The following is a 20,355-nucleotide window of genomic DNA, read 5'->3' on the forward strand; positions in this document are numbered from 1 at the left end:
CATGTTAATCGCAGGCCATTGCATTGACCTACATTCAACATGCCAAACATTTACCATAACCTAACCTTGATTTTAATATTAACCAAAAAACAAACAAGTATTCAGCTCAACAACCCTATAATAAATGGTTAACTTTGTTCCCAGATTTGATGTCACTGTGTCAACAATTTAGAGACGGCCGGGTCAATATTTGGCCCTACAAACATTTGAAATGTAAATTGCACTTTTATTTCATTTGTTGCAATTTGCTGAATCACTGTCTTCTTCTAAATGTTTGCTCTAAACACAGTGGCCCTCATTTATCAACCTAACGTAGAAACCAGCGCAGATATGAGCGCAGAAATCATCTTACGACAGGCTTCACGTTTGATTTATGAAACGTTCGTATGACACCAATCAGAGCGTAAGAATGGTCGTACATTGATAAATGCAGCGGCTGGAAATGATCGTAATTTAAATATCACGCCCCAATATATTCTCGGTTTTGAGGCCTCGCCCCTACAATTTACGACATGGTGAGACGTAATCCGGCTGAGAAGCGGCACTTTTCAGAGGTGGAGATTGAAACCCTGATATCTCCGGTTCATTTGCACTAACGTGTGTACTTTTGGCAGCCTAAAACTGTTATTAAAGGCTGTAGAAAGAATGCGGAATGGAAAGAGATCACCGATGCGGTCAACAGTGTTGCCGTAGTAAATCGGACTCCAGCTGAAGTTTAGCCTATTTAATTTATACATCCTTGACGCATTTTCTATAGTCCTAATAGTAATATACAGGCTTATTGCAATCTCTTAGGCCTACATGGTGTACCTATATTTAAATAAACACACGGTAGCGGAGTTTATGCAGTGTTATTTTACTCGTGTTTTCTTTCATGAGTCAGAACGAGACAACAGCTGAGGGAGAGCGCGTGTCCTCCGCCCCCGTGCTGGACCCTGTCTCCTGACAGCAGAGGGGCTGGGAAAACAAGCCGAAATAACTCGGTCAATGGCAGAAATAAATCGTTCACGACATAGAAATGAAAACCTGAATAATAAATAAAAATGTTGTGCATCGTCATGTTTCCTGTAGCCTATGAATATCATTGCCAAACATAACACTATAGGCTACCTTTTAAAAGCGAGGAATAATTATATCCTGTCTCCTTCAGTTGGGGCTGTTCTGGACACTGCTCTCTGGGCTTCGGGTCATCTGGCGCCATCGCTACATTTATGGCACCCAGTTTCCCTGCGAGATGTTGTGCAGAACACCACAGGCTAAAACAATGTTGCAGACTTTTTCTGCCGTGTATAGGGTCCCCCCCCACTGATGCGAGCCATCTGCCCTTAAACAATCCGATGGAGCGCTCCACCGTGGCACGTGTGCACTATTGTACCGGCTCATAGAGGTCTTCTAAAATAAAATTGCTGATAAGTGATCAACTGATGACTTCTCCTTCTCCTATTAAACTGATTATATGCTGCACTGCAAGGCCACGCTGACGCAGAAACTTGCGTACACGAGTTCAGACCAGACGTGAGATTTGATCGCAGCCTACGCTCACGTCCAAATTGATAAATGCCGAGTTTTGCGTAGGAATCGTCGTACGCCCGTCGTACGCCTGTTTTAGGTCGTACGCACGTTTCATAAATGAGGGCCATTGTGTGTGTGTGTGTGTGTGTGTGTGTGTGTGGGGGGAACTGTAATTTATGAGATTTAAATTCACAGAAATCTACAAGTTCAAATTTAAACTTCACATGAGAGGTGGGTCAAACTTTTTTTAGATGAAAGATAAGATAAAACAGACTTAAAGGATATAGAAGACAAAACTTGGTTTAAGAAACCCTGAAGCCAGTTGAAACTTTGTTTGGAAACTGTACATTTATTCCTTACTGGGAGGGGCTAAATGCCCATCCCAATAACGTTGTTAAACCCATAGACTGTATATTAATGGCTAAACCCCATATATTTTGTCACTATATACATTATTATTCAGAATAACACAAATAAAACAAATAAAGTTAATCTTTTATTCACAATGGCAAAGCGTTATGATATCAGAACACTTTATGATACAAATGATTGATTCAGCCAATACATGTATCAGGATTGTGTTTTATGTAACAAGATGAAACATCAGTATGAATAATGCACACGGCAAATGCAGTTTTGTTTCTCCAAACAACTGATTAAAAACAAAAGAACGATAAAAAAGTTGTCTTTCTTGGCATTTTTATTGAGACAACGGTGTATCGTGAACAACATCAGCATCAGCATCAGCTGTGGGAGAGAAATGTCTTTGTTCAGCATCACATCTTAACATGCAGTGGGTGTAAATCATGCATCCAGTTTGTAATAATCTAAAGTCTTAAGTTAACCGGTGATTTTTGTTGTTTGTATTCTTCACCTGCTAGCTAAATTGCACGTGGCTGTTGATTCAATAGCGATTGCTCAACGCCCTTGCTCACGTTTGTATTTTAGGTGCATTATTTATATGATGAAGTAGTTACACTGCATTAAGATAATGTAATTAGTAGTGGGTTTATTGTTATTTGCTACAGAATGCTTAGCCTATATGTCAAGATCAAACTTGGCTTATATTGAACTGTATTTTTTGAGTTACTATACATAGTAACTCAAAAAATACAGTTCAATCACAACTGAAAATATGCCTCATAGTGTTTCTGAATAGAGGTGAATAAATATATTTGTTTGTGTTGTAGCGAAGTGTCAGTTCCGTTTCATAAGGGGGGGTTGGACCCGCCCCCGCTGCTAAAAAAAATCCTAAAGGAAACACTGAGTGTCTCTGTGTGTGCTTATGTGATGTTGATGCATTCTAATGTGTGTCTATGCACTTTTACCTGTGTCTATAATACATGCCATCAACTTGCCAGTTGTCATGATCTGGAATTGTAGCTTATCTATTGTTTTAAGCCATCAACCTGCTAGGGGCTGTTAAATCTGGTACATTTACATGTTGGACTCTGTGCTCATGTTGATTAATGTCTAAAAAAAAAAGAGGCTAAAATCAGTGCATATTCTGCCTCACATGTGCTAGTCAAAAAAAAAAAAAAACAATAATAAAAACAGAGACAAGGTTTTGTATTTCACAGGCATTATTACTCTGACAGCTGAAATCCTAAATCATGAATTCAAGTTGTGAAAACCCTAAATTCAGGCTAAAGGTTTCAAAAGCTCAATAGGGAACCAATACTGCTCTTTCAGAGTTTACAGGTGGAGGTTTGCAGAGCTTGGCAGTTGCTGCAAGAGTTGAAAGCATGTACAGTGTTGGTTTACACCCTGTCATCTTTTTATAAATGCTTACATCTGATAAAGTAAGACAATGAAAGAAGAAAATGACTCACGTGTACAAATATCATTGGGTGACATTTCATTTGGAATCCATTTTCCCTCGCGACAACTTAAGTAGTTAACCTTAGGGCTGTATCCTGTGTTACAAGTAATCACAGCGACTTGCCCTTGGCTTTGCTTTTGTGGAGGTCCCACTTTTCCATTTGGAATCACAGGAGTTTCTCCACACTCTTCTTTCTCTAGAGTGGATATAATTACTGTGGGAGAGAAATGTCTTTGTTCAGCATCACATCTTAACATGCAGTGGGTGTAAATCATGCATCCAGTTTGTAATAATCTAAAGTCTGTTTGAAAAATTTGACAAAAGGACATGTGCCCTTGTCTTGTATGATTCTGTAAAGGATAACATTACCCTATGCATGTTTAATTTGTTCATATGTTGTTTGGTACATATACTATAACTTAAGAATGCATTTTTACACAGAGCAAGGAATATTTCTACAGTGTATTTGCAATACAAAGTGATCTCGTTACAGTCTTTAGAGGCTGGGGGAGTGATTACAGTGACCCAACAATCTTTCAAATCACATATGATTAGTCAGAATTGTATTGAACACACAGGAGTTGTAGGGAGGTGATTTAGGTGGATGGAGGGTGCAAAAAGCACTGGACTTAGGGTTCACATCCTGAGTCTGGTGTGTGGTTAGGTTTAGGCTACAAAAGCACTTTTGTTAAGGCCAGGGAAAGATCATGGCATCATGTCTCAAATCCCTAAAGATTATTTCTGTGTTGAACAAAGACCACAGTCTTTCTCCAACCTTAACCAGGGGTGTGAGTGCCTGAACATAAAATGTGTATTAATGCTGGAGTTGTTATACAAGCTGCTATTGTTTTGCAAGATTGGAGGTTTTGGCTGACGACAAAGGAAGTATGCTGTAAGTGAAATAATTAACATTTCCTCGCTGTATTGACAACAAATCTATTGGGGGTTGCATCACATCACCACAACATATTTGCTGTTGCAAACTAGTTGTGTATACACATACCTTCTAGGAGACAGGGTTGTATTGTCTGAATTGTCGCCAGAGACATTTCAGTAATAGAAATGTAAACTTTGCTGAATTAAAGGGATACATACTTATTTCTATTTAAAATTTTAAATTGGAACATCACATCTATCAAATCCCTTTCCAAATCCATAAAACATTAGTTATTGACTAATCACATATGCTGCCATAATCCAGAATAATGTGTTTGTCTTTGTCGCTATAGTGTCCAGGGTTTCCTCTATGTTGATTTGACCGTGGCGGCCCCCCACGGCAACATGTCTGCCCCCCACGGTATCAGAAATAGGGCTGCATTGTTAGAGTGCATGTCGGAGAAGAATAGCGGACACACGCCTCACACCACGAATGGGCACACGAGTCACTCGGCAGAAAAAGGGAGAATGGAAAAGAGATGCTGTCCGGATGATAAGCCAGTTGAGATTGTGTGTGTACGTCCTTGAGAACTGTAAGTCGTATTACTTCTGTTGTCAGTTCATTTTAGCCTGATCTTGCAAATTTAAGTTAACTGGTGATTTTTGTTGTTTGTATTCTTCACCTGCTAGCTAAATTGCACGTGGCTGTTGATTCAATAGCGATTGCTCAACGCCCTTGCTCACGTTTGTATTTTAGGTGCATTATTTATATGATGAAGTAGTTACACTGCATTAAGATAATGTAATTAGTAGTAGGTTTATTGTTATTTGCTGCAGAAGGCTTAGCCTACATGTCAAGATCAAACTTGGCTTATATTGAACTGTATTTTTTGAGTTACTATACATAGTAACTCAGAAAATACAGTTCAATCACAACTGAAAATATGCCTCATTGTGTGTGTGAATAGAGGTGAAAAAATATATTTGTTTGTGTTGTAGCGAAGTGTCAGTTCCGTTTCATAAGGGGGGGTTGAACCCGCCCCCGCTGCTAAAAAAAAATCCTAAAGGAAACACTGAGTGTCTCTGTGTGTGCTTATGTGATGTTGATGCATTCTAATGTGTGTCTATGCACTTTTACCTGTGTATACTGTGTATGATACTTGGGTTATGTTTTTCTCATGCCATCAACCTGCCAGTTGTCATGATCTGGAATTGTAGCTTATCTATTGTTTTAAGCCATCAACCTGCTAGGGGCTGTTTGGGTAAATCTGGCACATTTACATGTTGGACTCTGTACTCATGTTGATTAAAAAAAAAAAAAAAAAAAAGAGCCTAAAATCAGTGCATATTCTGCCTCACATGTGCTAGTCAAAAAAAAAAAAAACAATAATAAAAACAGAGACAAGGTTTTGTATTTCACAGGCATTATTACTCTGACAGCTGAAATCCTAAATCATGAATTCAAGTTGAGAAAACCCTAAATTCAGGCTAAAGGTTTCAAAAGCTCAATAGGGAACCAATACTGCTCTTTCAGAACCATATTTAGAATGTTAACACATTTGTTAATACCAGTATTTTCTTTTTACCCTGGTTGACTCACAGTGTTTACCATGACAGAGATCTGAACAATAGCTTGAACTCTACCCAAAGCAGCAGAGGATCACCACACACAAAAGTGGCAAACCCTATCTATTTTTCACCCTATACATTCATAATGACATTCAGAATCTTGAAAAGTCAACAGGCTACACAACACATCTTTAAAACTGTAATATTCTCAAAAACTATCTGTGTGACTTTCTGAAATGCATTTTGTACGTACGTGTGCATCTTATGTTCTTCTCCTCCCATTTCCCATCATTGCATTGAATCGTGTCATTTCCCACCATATCATAGCCATCACGGCACTGATAAGTCACTCGAGAGTCAGACAAGTATTCCTTCTGATAAGATGTCTTAACAACTGCATTGTCAACTTTGGGTGGGGGTTTGCAGAGCTTGGCAGTTGCTGCAAGAGTTGAAAGCATGATCAGTGTTGGTTTACACCCTGTCATCTTTTTATAAATGCTTACATCTGATAAAGTAAGATGATGAAAGAAGAAAATGACTCACGTGTACAAATATCTTTGGGTGAGAATTCATTTAGAATCCATTTTCCCCCGCGACAACTTAAGAAGTTAACCTTAGGGCTGTATCCTGTGTTACAAATTATCACAGCGACTTGCCCTTGGCTTTGCCTTCGTGGAGGTCCCACTTTCCCATTTGGAATCACAGGAGTTTCTCCACACTCTGTGTTCTCTAGAGTGGATATGATTACAAACAATGATATTGTATATTATTGTTGCTAAGAAATGTGATATCAGCAACAAATAAACAATAAAAAAAAATTAAGGAAGTCCCTTTATAAATAAATCAAATTTCAACAACTTAAGACTAACTCGTATTTTGTTCACTTAGCCTATAAAAACTAAAATATGCCGTGGCTGAGATCATATCAGATTTTGCTTCCTATGAGGTATAGGGCTAGATGCGTTCACTGCCAGTGTGTGGCGTAGGAGAGGGTGGGTTTGACCTCTCTTTCAGGTAATACTCATTGTTTATATTCCTAGGAAATCTTTATTGATCCAAACCCTTAATTCATTTTCTACCTTAAAATGATGTACAGCTTAAGGTTGATTTTTTGGTTTACTTCATGCTCGTTAGAACTTGACCCGTAGGGTGATAAATTACCGATGCATTGTTGAAGTTGACTGTCATTACATTTGGCCTCAGCCCACCAGCCTTTGTTGGTGAAAAGCTTAAAACCTTTATTGCAGGTGTAGTATATTGTCTTGTTGTATGGGCCAACTGCAAATCCATTTGGAACTTCAGGCTTTGGACATGTATCTATAAAATACAAGGAAAGAAGTTATATTTGGATAGCAAAAATGGATAAATAGCAAATGTTAGCATGCTAACAGGCTAAACTAGATACTTAACATGGTAAACATAATACCTGCAAAACAGCAGCCTGTTAGCATTGTCATTCTGAGTATGTCAGCATGCTGGCATTAACATTTAGCTCAAAGTAATGCTGACATCTTTAATCAAAAACACTAATGACATTTAAATTTCACATTATGATAGATTTTTAGTTTTTGTTTTAGCCATTTACCTCCGCCAAGAAGGTTCTGTTTTCAGTTCAGTTTCTTTGTCTATTTGTCAGCAGGTAAAAGGAAAACTACTGGCTCTATTTTCATGAAACTCAGAGGAAGGGTGTAGCACGGGGCAAAGAAGAACACATTACATTTTGGAGCAGATCCAAATCACTTGCTGGATACACAAATTATTTTTCACTTAGACAGGGCATGGCCTTGGTGGAGGCCTGCGTTCTCTGTATAACCTTCTTATCTCTGCTATTATTATTACAAATCCACACTGTAATTATCCTTAGAACTGTATTTGTTGTAGTTGTATGTTACCTGTACAGCTCTTAATACCAGTCCAACCACTTTGTCCACAGGTAACAGTAAACTGTTCACGGTTGGTGCATGCATACTGGACTTTTTCATTTTGGCTGTACCTTTCCTTTTCCTTCCCGGTTATAACTGCATTGTCAATGTGAAGTTTTTCACATGGTCTCTCTGAAATAAAAAAAGTAAAATAAAAAATGTAAATCATGCATCATTCAGGTGTTCAAATAGTTAGAAACAAAACATTTGTCATATAAAAAGGCTGGTCTCCAAGAGAAAGAGAAGCCTTTATTGATCCCCAGAGGAGACATTCAGTTGTTGCAGCACAAAGACAGAAATAAATACAGATAAATAGAGATAGTAAAATAAATAAGGAGTTATATACAAGTAGAAATAAAAACAATACAAGAGTAATTAAAGACAAAGTCACAAAGTAAGGAACCTCCCCTCAGTAGCGGAGAGGCAATTGGGAGAGTCGGGACTTTTCCGTTGGGCCGGTAGTGTTTTGAGGCCGCGAGGGCCGGTCTGATCATAGGCTCGTTGGAGATGAACTGCGCCTCTCTGTAAAGTGGACGAGAGCAGGCGGGAGCAGCCGGGGGTGACAAAAATCCGCTGTCAAGTCGGACTGTTTCCAGCTGATTCCAGCAGCCTTTAGTCTGAACAGGAAGTCACAGAAACACTGTGGTCCGATTCCGATTTAATAAAATATTATCAGACCCATATATCAGCTTGTAAACCGTCTCCAGTTGTTTTTATTATGACAGAGTAGCTCCTAAAATGCTCTACATGCGATCTGTTGCTGACTGTAGATGATCTGTAATCTGAGCAGATTTAGTCTCTCTGACTTCTAAACATAACTATCCACACAACATGTGTTCTGTACAGAATAAGCCTTTAAATCAGACAAATAGCAGTTAAAATCCCTCCGATTAAAAATCAATAAAAAAGTTTATATAAAACGTCATCATGTTGATTCTGAACCAATCAGCTGTTCGATCAGCTGAGAGGCCGGCGTTTCCCAGCATGCCCTGGGTCCGCCTGGGTCTTGCAGTTGGAGAAAAGCAACTGCCTGCGTCTCAGAACTGCGGCAGCCTTGATCTCGTGAGGTTATTCGTTGCTCACGTGTGCATGACGTCAGAGCAAGTCAGGATCAAGTCGGACACAAATCTAACCGGCATGCATTGGGCGGCGATCGCCGGTGATCGATTCTGCGCAGATCTGGCTCATCTCGAACGAGCCTATTAGTTATACATTGCAAGTTCTTAACAACACCATCTGGCGGCCTGGTGTGCGGCCGCTGTCCGCTGGTCAAACTGTGCAGCCTCCTCTCAACCCGTACGGCGGGCCGCAGCAGCCTCTTATTTCAATACAAACACAGGCTAATCAGAAAGCACTAACAAAGTGCAGGTCACAACCATGTCTAGGATTTTCAGATATATAGGGGGATCAGTGAACGGCCCCTCCCCAAATGGCATAGCCCTGGTCGGCCTATGACGTAAAGCCATCGAACACCTCTTTTTTTCCTCGTCACGTTTGGAAGTCTATCGGTAACGTTAACAGACAGCGTATAAGTCTAATGACGGACAGCCAAAAAAGAAAAGGGAAAGGTGGCGCTGAGAAGGTCAGACTCAGAAAAAGATTATGGAGGAGGAGGCAGAGAAATGCTCCAAAATAACGGACATGTTCCGGGATTCAACGAGTAATGATACTACGGGTGAAATAAGCTAACTTTGCTAATCACCTAATGTCACAGCTCGGCACAGATGGGAACAAGCACCAGCTACCAGCCAGCCAAAAGGCTTCTATGATGTTAGTTTATTTTTTATATATGTGGCTAAGCTGCTGCCTAGCAGGTAGAACACGTTATCAAAACACAATGTACCAGGTAGCTAGAAATGATGCCACACAGTGGCACAAAAAGTGGGTATGCGCTATAGACTATGCAGCGCATAGGGGCGCAGCACCATGGGGGCGCCAAAGCGATGGTAAAAAAATAAAATAAATAAGATTTAAAAATTATTTTTTATATCTACCTGCTGTTGTGCGTTTTTAAATCATTTCTGCATTTCCTCAATGTTACATAACATTGTAGAGGACTAGATATATAGATATATAGATATATATCTATGCAAGACCCGGACTATTAAAGGGCGGGTCTTGCCGTGGCCATAGTAGGATTCGTAATATTGCGAGCAGGGGCGCCGTGAGCGCTGAGAGAGCAGGTACAGTAGTGAGTTGTCGTCTATGGAAAAAGATGGATAAAGCAAAAAAGCTGTCGGGGGCTAAAAATATAAAAAGAAAGAGGGAAAAGGAGATAGCATGTCAATGGATGCAACAGCAGTTAAGTAAGTGGATAGTGAAAGGCAACAGGTAGGATTTAAAGTGTGACGTGTATAAAGTACTAGAGACCCATACTTGAGTAAAAGTACAAGTGCTCTATCAAAAAAGTGACTTGAGTAGAAGTAGAAGTGCTCTTTAAGCACAATACTTAAGTAGAAGTACTAAAGTACTCAACATTTTTTGTACTTAAGGATTGCAAGTATTTTATTTTAAAATTTACTACTCAAGTACTGAAAGTAAAAGTACAAGTATTATAGTGTTATTTAGTTATTAAAGAAAGCAGTCAAAAGTTTGAATATCATATTGTTTATGTTATGTCAAATGTTTAGCCTAAGGCTGTAGCCAAAGAATTAATATATATATATATATATATATATATATATATATATATATATATATATATATATATTAAAAATAACAAATATTAACTAATACTGAAATAAAATGTACAATTATCACACTGTGCAAGTAAAATGAACATCCTCTCCAGCACATTAACGATTAAAGCCCCAAAATACGTATCACACACAAGCTAGTAACGTGTGATGAACAGTGAAAAGTTAGCAAGCTAGCAACATCCAGATAAACTAGCAGCTTCACATCACAGGGTCAAACGGTTAACATCCAGGACTCACTGCAGACTCAAACAACTCAGGAATAGATTCATCTGCTGCAACAATAGCTAAATAGAAAGAGTACAAACTTACATCGTCTCTGACTTCCGAACGGGCAACCGTAATGAAATGAAACACGACACGATCTCACGGATTTCTTACTTCTTACGTAATTAGCGTACGACTAACGTAGCCGTAACTACACACACTGTAGCCATAACTACACACACTGTAACCTACGCAGTCTCCGTAGCGTGAGGAATTCACAACAGTAACAATTAACGATGCAGCACATAAAAAATGTATCGGAGTAAAAGTATTAAACTCATCGAAAATATGTACTCAAGTAAAAGTGGAAATAGGAGAAAAAAATAATACTCCAGTAGAGTACAGATACAGCCTTTTAGTAATTAAGTACAGTAGTGAAGTAGTTCTACTTCGTTACTATACAGCTCTGATTACAGGGTCACATCTCTCTCTCTCTTTAAAAGTCTGTGCTAAGTGGCTCTCCATATTTGTACTTTTTAAAATCCAAAATCTGAATGTAATTTCAACAGAAGCACAACCTTATTGCATAATAGTTGTCTTATCAGATGCCATCACCAGGCTAGGGTGACCAGATTTCCCGGAACTAAAACCGGGACACTTTGCGTGTGACCGTAGTGCTTGTGCATGCACATGCTTTTTAACGAATGTGCCAGCCCAGGTCAGACATAGACACAGACAGTAACTTCATTATTTTGATCTTAGGCTCCTCATCTAATAATAACAGGGTTTTTTCCTGTAAAATTAACAAAATTGCAGCAACAGCCTTTTTCAGTTTAGTGTGAGATTTGTATTGAGATTTTTTCTAAAAAAGATTTTTGTGTGTTATATATATATATACCATATAATTATTTATAATTATGGTAGGCCTACAGTGGCTGGTATACTTTAAAATAAACCTTTATTATTTAAAGCCCATACATGATGATGGGATGACGGCACACTTATTTATTTTTGGGGTTGGTGGTGGTGTAGTTGCGCCCCTGATGCCATATGTCTGCCACTTTTGAAAGTTTGTTTAGATCCTGTGAAACTGCTGTTTCGGTACTCCGTAGCTGTGTGTAGCCTACTGTCTTGAGCAACCAAAGCTAGAAGTACACATTGGGTTATGAAAATATTACACTTAATCAGTTGTTGGAGCAGATCTCAGATCTTATAGTGCTCCAGAATGAGCACATTAATATGCAACATTAACATTAATGAGAGCTAACAAACTGTGCTTTTCAAAAAGATTAATATCAGTTTTAAATTTGGATTATTTTGGCATTCTGTGAAATAGTAAAATAATAAGATCCTCAAGAATATTTGTTAGAAAAAAAACAGAAGCTTGCAAACCACAAACCTTTTTATTTTACCATAAACTCAAAATTACAGATGGTGTGTGACTATTACTCAGTGATTCATTTCCTAATAATCTGTTTAACAAAATACGGTGTAAAGCATGAAATCCCGTATTTGGGATTTACTGGGAGAATAAGTTTGACAGGGTTGGCTGAGATGGGAATTTTACAAAATCAAAATCAATTGCATGCATTTAAAAAAACAGTAAAACAATAACAAAATGTGCCAACAGTGAATTAGTTGTCCTGAACATCCTTACCTGTACACGTTGACCTCCCGATCCAACCATCTCCTCCACAGATTAGAGTGAATTCTTCTTGATAACCATCCCTGCAGCGATAACGGACCTGTTCATTGTAGCGGTATCTCCGCTTGTTATTGTAAATAATATCTGCCTCTTGCAAATCCTTTATGTCACATGTTATTTCTAAAAAACAAAACAAAACAAACATGTACACATCAAGTGTGTTCTTACGTCAGCAATATGAAAGACTGCTTTCAAATAGTTAGAAACAAAACATTTGTCATATAAAAAGGCTGGTCTCCAAGAGAAAGAGAAGCCTTTATTGATCCCCAGAGGAGACATTCAGTTGTTGCAGCAGCACAAAGACAGAAATAAATACAGATAAATAGAGATAGTAAAATAAATAAGGAGTTATATACAAGTAGAATAAGAATAGAAGTAAAAATAGAAACTATACAAGAGCAATTAAAGACAAAGTCACAAAGTAAGGTACCTCCCCTTGTCTCATCTCAGATCTTGTAGTGCTCCAGAATGAGCACATTAATATGCAACATTAAAATTAATGAGAGCTAACAAGCTGTGCTTTTAAAACAGATTAATATCAGTTTTAAATGTTGATTAGTTTGGCATTCTGTGAAATAGTAAAATAATAAATAAGATCCTGAAGAAAATTTGTTAGAAGAAAAACAGAAGCTTGCAAACCACAACACTTTTATTTTACTGCTGTTGTTTAGAAAACTCAAAATTACAGATTACGTGTGACTATTACTCAGTGATTCATTTCCCAATAATCTGTGTAACAAAATACATTATATAGTGGTGTAAGCATGAAAAACGGTATCTGGGATTGACTGGGAGAATAAGTTTGACAGGTTTGGCTGAGATGGTAATTCCTCAAAATCACAATCAATTGCATGCATTTCAAAACAATAAAGCAATAACAAAATGTGCCAACACTGAATTAGTTGTCCTGAACATCCTTACCTGTACACGTTGACCTCCCGATCCAACCATCTCCTCCACAGGTTAGAGTGAATTCTCCTCCTTGGTAACCATCCCTGCAGCGATAACCGACCTGTTCATTGTAGCGGTATCTCCGCTTGTTATTGAGAACAATATTTGCCTCTCGCAAATCCTTTATGTCACATGTTATTTCTAAAAACAAAACAAAACAAACATGTACACATCAAGTGTGTTCTTCGTCAGCAGTATGAAAGACTGCTTTCAAATAGTTAGAAACAAAACATTTGTCATATAAAAGGCTGGTCTCCAAGAGAAAGAGAAGCCTTTATTGATCCCCAGAGGAGACATTCAGTTGTTGCAGCAGCACAAAGACAGAAATAAATACAGATAAATAGAGATAGTAAAATAAATAAGGAGTTATATACAAGTAGAATAAGAATAGAAGTAAAAATAGAAACTATACAAGAGCAATTAAAGACAAAGTCACAAAGTAAGGTACCTCCCCTTGTCTCATCTCAGATCTTATAGTGCTCCAGAATGATCACATTAATATACAACATTAAAATTAATGAGAGCTAACAAGCTGTGCTTTTAAAACAGATTATCAGTTTTAAATGTCGATTAGTTTGGCATTCTGTGAAATAGTAAAATAATAAATGAGATCCTCAAGAGAAGAAAAAGAAAGAAAAACAGAAGCTTGCAAACCACAACACTTTATTTTCCTGTTACTGCTGTTCAAAATTACAGATTATGTGTGACTATTACTCAGTGATTCATTTCCCAATAATCTCTTTAACAAAATACATTATATAGTGGTGTAAGCATGAAAAATGGTATTTGGGATTAACTGGGAGAATAAGTTTGACAGGTTTGGCTGAGATGGTAATTTCTCAAAATCACAATCAATGAACTGCATGCATGTAAAAACAGTAAAGCAATAACAAAATGTGCCAACAGTGAATTTGTTGTCCTGAACGTCCTTACCTGTACACGTTGGATTCCCGATCCAACCATTTTCTCTACAGGTTAGAGTGAATTGTCCTCTATAACCCTCCTTACAGCGATAACGGACCGGTTCATTGTAGCGGTATGTCTGCTTGTATTCTCTGATAATATCTGCCTCCAGGATATCCTTTCTGTCACATGTTATTTCTTAAAAACAAAACAAACAAACATGTACACATCAAGTGTGTTCTTACTGGCAGCAGTATGAAAGACTACTTTTATATTACATTTATTTCACACTCATTAGTACACATAAAAACATAGTTATAGAAATAGCGATGTGGGGAGTATGGACTTGTAAGCAAAGACATCAAGAGATTGACAGCGTGTGACAGAGTGCAAGTAGCAGAAAGGCCAGAATAATAATGATCTGCTGACTATTCTGGGGCTATATTCTGAAAATAATATGGGCATCTGCTTCTTTTTGAATGTGATCACCAACAGTTATTTCTGTATTTATGTTGTGGGGTGAGGGGTGTGTATGGGAGTGAACGTGAAGTAGCCTTGTAGTGAAGCGGTGTGGAGTACTACGCAACATAATACAGTATTTGCAGATTTATTTCCTCTGCAATGAGCACCATGGTACCAGGACAGATAAATAATGAAGTGACTAAAGTGGAAAAACTGACTTTTACTTCCTAATTTAGTTAGAGAGTTTAGTTCCTGGGACTTTCCTAGTGAAAAACAGCAATTAGAATAGAAATATTAATCCTAACTGGACCAAAAGCTTCTTCTCCACTTTCACAAATATGGATACCAACATTAATAATCATAAATACAAGATTAATTTTACAATACCTTGACAGAGTGGATTTGGTGTCCATCCATCTCTGGTGCATGTGGCCCAGGTAGCATCATCTGTGCTCTTGAAGCCTGTCTCACAACTATAGCTTATAGTCTCACCCATTTTATATTGATAATTTCTCCAGTTAGGGACACCCCAGTAATACACATGCTGTTGTTGCGGTCTTCGATTGCTGCATACGACCTCTAGAAGAAGAGACAGACTTGTGTATTTTCAGTAAAGATTGATAATCATCATCACAGGTTAATGAACTGTACACACAATAGAGAACAACAATCTCACAGTCTTTCTATGGTTGTACCTGTGCATACTGGTCTGATAGTCCACTCTCCATCCTCATTACATGTAGTTACTGCGGATTGCTGATTGTTAAAAATCCCGAACTTCTCTCCACAAATAACTCTCAGTCGCTCACCAGGTAAAAACACATTTTTGGAAGATTCATACCTGGTTCCCTCAACTGGCGGTTTCAGTTTACATTTTATTGCTGCATTTGTTGGGAAATGAAGCACATCATCTGTTAGCACCAATTTCCACTGGTCAGTGTGATATAACCAATAAATTGTATTAATCAGTTTATACTTACGTTCACACGCAGGTGTGGGGGTCCACTCGGCTCTTATTCCTACTTTTGTGCATTTTGAGGGTCTGTCTTCAGTGGGTTTATATCCAACATTACACCTAAAGTCCAGGACATCATGTTCTTTGTACTCTGGGATATTGTGATCAGGCACATAACCATTTTCAATCGGAGGTACTGCACATTTAATCTCTGTTGAAGAATACACACAAGCATTAATATTATTACCAATTTTCACGAAAAGGCAAATGATCAGTACTGATGAACTTCATTCAAGTGTAAAATGATGTGCCTATTTTGGACATTCAGAAGTCATTTTCCAAGATTTTGCCAAATCCTGATGGAAGAACGGGCAAAGACATATTTCTTTTCCAATAAAAGCTTTAAATGCATTGGTTTGTTTTTCTTCAAATGAAAATATACCGTCCAGTTCATCAGCTACTGACGCTAGAGTGGCATCAACAGAAACTTCTGCATCACTGCAGCCATTAACTCTGTTGGTTGACATGATGTTAGACTACATGGTGGTCATGACGTGGTTAGTGCTTGTGTTTGGTGTTACTAAGTAGTTGCCAGGTGATTGGTTGCTATGGTGTTTTATGCATGTATGCATGCACCTATGCATTTTGGAGGTTGGCCACTCCACTCTCCATTTTCATTACAATACAACTCTGCTGACGCAGGATCTGACAGGATGTAACTGTTGGACTTGCAGCTGAACCGAACTACATTGCCATAGGTCGCTTCCTCAGGGTCCCCATTCACCTGGACATTACTGTCCACATGAATCACTGGGCACTGTTGGGCTGGAAGGAAAAATATGATAAAAAATAAATAAATTGGATAACAAAAAAAAACTTTCAAATGTATCGACCTATAAGCAGGTAAGCAATACAATTTTATTTTAATATTTCAAAGGTATGACACAGAGTGAAACTTTCCCCCTTTATGTGTCTGGTACTGGATGAACAATACAATATTCAAGCTCTTACCTTCACAGACAGGAATCACACCATCCCAGCCTTCATTCATGCAACGCCGGTAGTTTGTGCGACTGACCATTTGATAACTGAAACAAGTATTAGGTAAAAACAAATAATGGAGGCAAATTTAAATTACACTCCTTGTTATGCAGGGTTTACTACAGAGATACAGTATAATATGTACAAAGCACATCAGAAATGTACAAAGAGACATAAGAAACACTATACATTTGTGATTATACATACCCTTTGTGGCAGGTGTATACAACTTTTGACCCAAAGACAAAATCGTCTCCTACTTCCAGATTAAAATCTGCAAACTGGGCATCGCCAGGATGACCGCATGATTTTGCTTAAAACATAAGAATGACGAGTAATGAGTGAGTAAATATAGTGTGACGTACCAAATTGCAGTGATGAAGCAAGTGGTTCTTCCATTCAATAATACGCTGTGTATTATTTTATACTATATAATATACCGTATTTTCTGGACTATAAGTCGCACTTTTTTTCCTACTTTGGCTGGTCCTGCGACTTATAGTCAGGTGCGACTTATATATCAATATATATATATATATATATATATATATATATATATATATATATATATATATATAATTTAACATGTTTTTAAAAGTTAATTCATCCTGAAAACATTACCGTCTACAGCCTCGAGAGGGCGCTCTAGGCTTGTGACAACTATATGCTGCTGCTAATGACAACTGAGAAAGAAAAGAGATAACAAACTCCAGGTAGTAAAATATGCAGCCCAAAAACGGTAATGGAGCAGCAGAAAGAAAGTTTGAAATGAGGGAGAAACTTGTGAGGGAGACTGGCGAAAAGGTGACTCTTACTGAAATGAAGAAATCAAAGAAATCTAATCGGCTAATCGCGGGCTGAAAGCAAGACGGCCAGAGGTGGAGGAACGAATCGGGAGGGGCTTGTCAACGGTGCAGTTACGTCTTCACGCCTTTTAATACATCCATGCTCCACGCCCTGGTAGCTAGTTGTTCTGTGTGCTATTGTATAGTTCAATATCTGTTAATGTGTTACGTTAACATACCGGACACCTACCGTATTCAGCCTGTTGTTCTGTGTGCTATTGTGTAGTTGACAGATGAAAAAGGCTGTTTTTGGTCTTGGATTTTGTGAAATAAATTTCTAAATAAATGCGCCTTATAGTCCGGTGCGACTTATATATGTTTTTTTCCTCTTCATGACGCATTTTTTGACTGATGCGATTTATACTCCGGAGCGATTTATAGTCCGGAAAATACGGGTAATATGAATTCCATAATATAAATCCAATAACGATAAGCCTGCTTTGGCTTTGTGAACTCATTCAAACCACAACACTACATACTGATACAGCATAACATGTTGCATATAATACAGTTCACCACAATGGCAGAATAAATAATCATTTCAAACAGTAAAAGATTGTAACTCACGTTGACATACAGTGCCTTTAGAATCCCATTTTCCCTCGACACAGGTCAGTTTGAAAAAGCCACTGTAGCCAACATTGCAGGCAACTCGAATTTGTTTTCCAGGAGGGTAGCTGGACTGAAGCCCAGATGTGTCAAAATTTGAATCATACTTGGGTCCGTTTAAAAACTGTTGAAGTGTACAGTCTGTGGGACAGCAAAAAACAGAAATATAAATCATTTTGCTTTTTTGACCTTACAACAAAACATCAAAACATCAAAACAACAATTTAAATGGTAAGTGCTTGGGCTTACCTGGAATCTGCGCGAAGGTCAGCGTATGCACCCACAAAAGTAGCACACAGATTTGGTTTATTACACGCATTTTATCTTCATTCCCCTGAACCGCCGAACAGAAGTAGAAACTGGAGACTAAACACTATTACACCCAAACGCACACACAGACAGAAGAGAGCTGTGGATTTTACAGGAAAAAAGAGATTGCGCAATGAATTACGCAAGTCTGTTCCAGCCTCCAAATACAATCTCAGGCTCACAGGAGACAGAAAAAAACGAGGTGAACACATTCACAACACCTTATATGACACACTGGATTCTTAATGCATCCTTGAAGGATGTCTTCCTTAGTCTGTATCTTTTGAAAGGGTATTTTATTGCAATATAATTTGGGTTTCAATGGTTTAATGGCCCTCCGTAGTCAGGTTTGCTATGTTTATCATTAAGTAACAAAAAACAAGCGTATTCCTGTAACTGGTTATTTGTTTTTTTCCTTCTCTGCAATCATTTGCAAGAAATCAATAGAGCTAACAAATGCAATGCATTTCTGAGAGTTGGCTCGACTCTTCTCATCTAGGGTAAATATATATTTAAAAAAGCAAAGCACGTATTAATTTCAAGACTGAATCAAACATATTATTTAAAATAAATTTGAAACTGACCTAAGATTCTTTTACTGTGCATAAATGGCCCTGTTAAGGCTACGCTTTATACAAATGTTTGCTTGTTGATGGCCTTGTAGAAAGGTAGAGAAAGCTACCAAAAGGGTAGGAGACAAATATTAAAGGTCCTAAGCTCAGTTTGAGCAATGTTGGATTAGCCTTTATTTCTCAATATGGCTTCATGTTATTCATACAAAGTTGTTCTGAACAGAAGTTAAGTGTATGCCTCACTGAAAATACATATATTGCACAAACCATGCAGCGGAACATTTGTTTCCAATTTGTGACAAGAAACTGTTAGGATCACATTTTCCCACCCAAAATCAAGGTTTATTTTATATCTGCCTTACAAGAAAATTGCAGTTATTTGCCTCATCATTCCTGTATGTCAAAGCACTTTGAGATTGTCAATGTGTTGCTAATACTGTTGGAACTATATCTGTTGACTGTTTGAGGATTGTGAGAGCTGTGTGCTTTGTAAATTTACCTTCCTCCTCCATTGCTGACAAAGCAGATAGGACGGAGACAGTTGTTGAGTAATGTTCAACTGGATGTGGAATTGGAGGGCCAGGAGTTTAGTCAGATGTGTGCAACAATACACTGTTATCATTATCATTTCATTGTTTGTTAACATTAAAATAACCTAACTTAGATTTAATTAACTTTCAAAACTTTCAATCGATTATTTATTAGTAATGGTTATTATAAAGTGTTACCAAAATCAATTTACCAATTATCATTTTGTTAACTGGATGATGGGTAACCTCAGTTTTGAATATATATATATATATATATATATATATATATATATATATATATATATATATACACTGTATGTCCACACCCTTATGTGTGTGCATATTAATTTATTCCACTCTCTTCGATTGTGGCAAATGCAATGTTTCCATCTTTCCCCCAGAAACCAATGTCAGACATCAATCAATAAACACAATACTGACAGGAACAGGGCTAGAAGTGGGGCAAGGGGTAGCACTCGCCCCCCCATCTCTCCCCCATCCATTGGGCTAAAGCGCTGTCAATCTGACAATTGCGATTTCCATTGGATCAGAGTACTGTCACTTGGCTGCCTGTTCTGCCAAATTTCCCAGCCCTTGTCACATGACCAATTAATGTTTCCATGATGACTATCCAAAATTCTGTTACCACTGGTATTGTATCTTAAAAAGTGGCAGACTGAGCTTATTGAGAATATGTGTATTGTATTCGGATATACAATTTGTTTAAAATGAAAACAAGGACAATGAATAATGAATGTGATGTTTTATTTAGCAGAATTAGATTGTGTTGTCCTATCCAATACTTCCTATATTGCTAAACACATTTTCTATGCTGTATTCTGATAAAATGCCCCCCCCCTCCTTACCAC

General features: G+C 37.9%; 1 protein-coding gene across 3 annotated transcripts in view; it reads right to left on the reverse strand.

The window, feature by feature from the left end:
• The window catches only part of LOC114561036 (complement factor H), a 232,826-nt gene extending 214,263 nt beyond the window's left edge, over positions 1–18,563 (reverse strand). The window contains exons 1-16 of one of the 3 annotated variants that reach the window (XM_028586690.1): positions 18,325–18,563; positions 18,034–18,216; positions 16,829–16,934; positions 16,592–16,668; positions 16,217–16,405; positions 15,606–15,791; positions 15,321–15,506; positions 15,013–15,204; positions 14,194–14,361; positions 13,231–13,401; positions 12,262–12,429; positions 7,672–7,833; positions 6,941–7,096; positions 6,323–6,508; positions 6,033–6,218; positions 3,345–3,548 (exon numbers count right to left, since the gene is read on the reverse strand). In XM_028586690.1, the coding sequence (XP_028442491.1) occupies positions 3,345–3,548; positions 6,033–6,218; positions 6,323–6,508; positions 6,941–7,096; positions 7,672–7,833; positions 12,262–12,429; positions 13,231–13,401; positions 14,194–14,361; positions 15,013–15,204; positions 15,321–15,506; positions 15,606–15,791; positions 16,217–16,405; positions 16,592–16,668; positions 16,829–16,934; positions 18,034–18,216; positions 18,325–18,394 (2,590 nt within the window). In that variant the 5' untranslated portion in view covers positions 18,395–18,563. The remainder of the gene's footprint in view (positions 1–3,344; positions 3,549–6,032; positions 6,219–6,322; positions 6,509–6,940; positions 7,097–7,671; positions 7,834–12,261; positions 12,430–13,230; positions 13,402–14,193; positions 14,362–15,012; positions 15,205–15,320; positions 15,507–15,605; positions 15,792–16,216; positions 16,406–16,591; positions 16,669–16,828; positions 16,935–18,033; positions 18,217–18,324) is intronic. The other 2 variants (XM_028586692.1, XM_028586691.1) reach the window with 2 other exon arrangements.
• Between the last annotated feature and the right edge of the window lie 1,792 nt (positions 18,564–20,355).

The sequence above is a fragment of the Perca flavescens genome, chromosome 9 (assembly GCF_004354835.1).
Source record: "Perca flavescens isolate YP-PL-M2 chromosome 9, PFLA_1.0, whole genome shotgun sequence".
Taxonomy (NCBI): domain Eukaryota; kingdom Metazoa; phylum Chordata; class Actinopteri; order Perciformes; family Percidae; genus Perca; species Perca flavescens.